Below are 2,885 nucleotides of genomic sequence, written 5' to 3' on the forward strand. Positions count from 1 at the left end.
CTCGGCCGCGCAGGCCCCGTCCGTCCCCGTCCCCACCGCCGCCGCCGCCGCCGGCGGGCAGCGCCCGCTCGTCTCGCCCAAGTGCAAGGTACCCACAGGTATGGACACGGACGCCGCGACCGCCCCGCGGCGGCGTGGCGGGGCCGGCGTCACCCGTCGGCCCAGGCGTCGGCGGCGCCCATGCCCGCGTGGTAGGGCAGCGCCGGCTCCCTGGCCAGGGAGAAGCTGGGCGAGTAGAGGAGCTCGCCGGCGGCGTTCAGGTGGGGCGAGGGCGCTTTCCGCTCGCAGCCGCCCCCGTGGCCCCGCTCCCGCGGGAAAGCCGGGCCCGGCAGCCGCTCCCGCCCCGGCGCCGGCGCCAGCTGGTTGTAGACGCCGAAGGGGCCGTTGGCCGGCGGCTGCGAGCCCTGCGCCCCGAGGGAGGGCAGCCGCGGCATCACGGTGGCGGCGGTGAAATGGGCCGGGAAGGGCTGGTAGGGGACAGTCTCCACCGCCTGGACGCCGTAGCCGGGGTAAGGCGCCACCGAAGTCCACATGTTGCAGCCGAGGGCCGGCGGCGGCGGCGGCGGCGGCAGGTCGTCGACGGCCGGCACGGCGGCCATGTCGGCCCCGGCGCCCGAGTACATGCAGGCCTCGCGCGGCGGCACCTCGCCGCAGTAGCTGGGGCTCAGCATGGGCTGGTCGTAGGGGGGCGGCGAGCGGAAGTAGTGGTCGTCCCCCACCGAGGAGGAGGCCTCCAGGTAGGAGCGCTTGCAGGGCAGGTCCAGGTGCCGGGCGCTCTCTGCGGGGGCGAGAAAGAAGAAGACACCCCCCCCAACCCCGGCAGCGGTCAGCAGCGGCCCGCCTTGACGGCCGACCGCGGCCCCTCTGCGGGTGAATCCAGGAATTCGCCTGCACATCCCTTAAACCATGCCCTGGGACCAGCCGACACCGGACTAAACGCCAGAGGCTGTAGCTACAGTTCGCCTAACCTTAAAGACCGGTTGCCCAGCGGACGAGGGTACCCGCAGCGAGCTACCAGGGTCACGCCGATCTGCGGGCACCACAGCAAGCGCCGACGGCTTCATGCTGGGGAAGCGTCTAACTCCACTCATGCTAATTCCCTCAGAAACGCGTGTTCTGATTTTTCACCTTTCTGGGGCCCTAACTCAGAGTCTGAATCCACCTTCCACGGGACAAGACGCAAGCAGGGTCAATATTTTCTCTTTATTGTTATTCCCACTAATAGCCACCCACCAGCTCAGCTCCTTGGCCCTGAACCTCCGCAGCATCCGAGATCGAGGCCTGTGAGACCGACCCAGAACGAGCTGGAATTAACGGTAAATCAGCGATATTTGTCTCCCTGTAAACTCTCGTTACCTCTTCTCTTTAGGCAGTGATAGAAGAGCCCTGAATCCCTCTGTGCTGTGAAGGTGTTGAGCGGCAGGTCTTGCGTGTCCGAAGCAGCAAACTGCATGTGAGCCCCGTTCTCGTACTGGTAGTGCTGCAGGGTCTGGTGATTCCCGTGCAGCGGGTTCACGTCCGGCTTCGCCGCCAGCTGCCCGTGCGTGGACACCAGCCTCTGCCTCATGATGCTCTTGGAGATGACTGGATACTCTTTGCTGAAGGAGGCGAGAAAAAAAAAAAATCATTACCGGTTAGGCAGCAGTCAGCACGCACCGCAGGATGAAATGTTAGCCTGGTTCTCCCAGGGAATTTCCAGCCAAGGATATCCACATCCCTCCCCACGCAGGATGCAGCAACCCGGGAGTGGGTGACGATAGCCAGAGCATCACTCTGATTTTCAGGAGGCTTCTCAGAGCACTGAGCCTCCCGTCGCCCACAGGCACAAGCAGATTTGCTGCCCCTGCGCCAGGGACACCTCTAAACCCCCTCCACCGAAAGCCCGGCGCTGCCGCCGCCGCCGTACCTTTGCAGGCGAGCCACGCGCAGGTCGCTGTCGTCGCTGCCCCGGAAGCCCTTAGCGAAGGGGTTGTTCTCGATTTTCAGCTGCGTTATCTTTAAAAGAACGAAAGCGAGTGTAAGCTGTTTGAAAAAACACGGCGGGCCGGTGTGCGCAGCGGCAGGTCGGAGCCGAGAGGCGCTTTCACGCACCGCCGCTGCCCCGGGAAAGGCAGAGCGTTGCAGCCCCGACCGCGTCTTCGACTCAAAGGGAGAAACGGAGCCGAGAAGTTTGGGGCCAGACCCAGCAGAGGCAGTCTTTAAAGCTGACAAAATTGCCCAATATGAACGAGGGCAGGAATGCAGATTTCCTGAAGTCTGGACCCAGCGGATCCAGCAGCCCCTGATTTAAAAGGAAAACGTTATTCGTGCCCATAGGAGAGAGCTGCTCTCCCTCATTTCAGCAGCAGTTTTACACATCTTTACATTCACAGATCATTGACTTTTCCTCTGTGGAAAGAACCACAGCCCGAATCCTGCTTTGCATTTAGGCAAGGGGGAGTTGCTGCCTTCTGAAAGACCTGCCTTTTCCCCCAAAAGCTACAGTCTGTTATAACAGTCAAAATACCTTAGAATTAACTTAGCATAGACTTAATTTTGACTGAGCTCAGCTTTTGTAATGGGAGTATGACAGATCTGCCATGTCATGAATGTTCTGTAAAAAAAACAAAAACCAATGATGTAGGCTGAAGTGAAAGTTCCATTAGAAAGAGCGGCTAGTTCACCTGTCTCATAGCCCTAGGGAACACAGGTTTCCCTTGCCAATCCTCTCCCTGCCTCCCTCCCTCTACACTGCACACACAGCCCGAAAGGCAACGGAGCACGGCGCTGCGCGGGGACGCCCGCTCCTCCCGCTGACGGGTATTTCTAATATCATTAGCTCCTTTCCCTTCCGTCTCCCTTCTCTCCCAGAAACACAGCAAAGCAATTCCTGCGACACAGTTTTC

The 2,885-nt window shown here is 61.0% G+C and overlaps 1 protein-coding gene across 1 annotated transcript in view; it reads right to left on the reverse strand.

Moving 5' to 3' along the window:
* Window positions 1–149: 149 nt before the first annotated feature.
* The window catches only part of TBX4 (T-box 4), a 27,006-nt gene continuing 24,270 nt past the window's right edge, over window positions 150–2,885 (reverse strand). The window contains exons 6-8 of the mRNA XM_026071443.1: window positions 1,907–1,995; window positions 1,357–1,598; window positions 150–778 (exon numbers count right to left, since the gene is read on the reverse strand). Coding sequence (XP_025927228.1) covers window positions 150–778; window positions 1,357–1,598; window positions 1,907–1,995 — 960 coding nt within the window. The remainder of the gene's footprint in view (window positions 779–1,356; window positions 1,599–1,906; window positions 1,996–2,885) is intronic.

Source organism: Apteryx rowi, unplaced genomic scaffold (genome assembly GCF_003343035.1).
Source record: "Apteryx rowi isolate R43461 unplaced genomic scaffold, aptRow1 scaffold_325, whole genome shotgun sequence".
Lineage (NCBI taxonomy): Eukaryota > Metazoa > Chordata > Aves > Apterygiformes > Apterygidae > Apteryx > Apteryx rowi.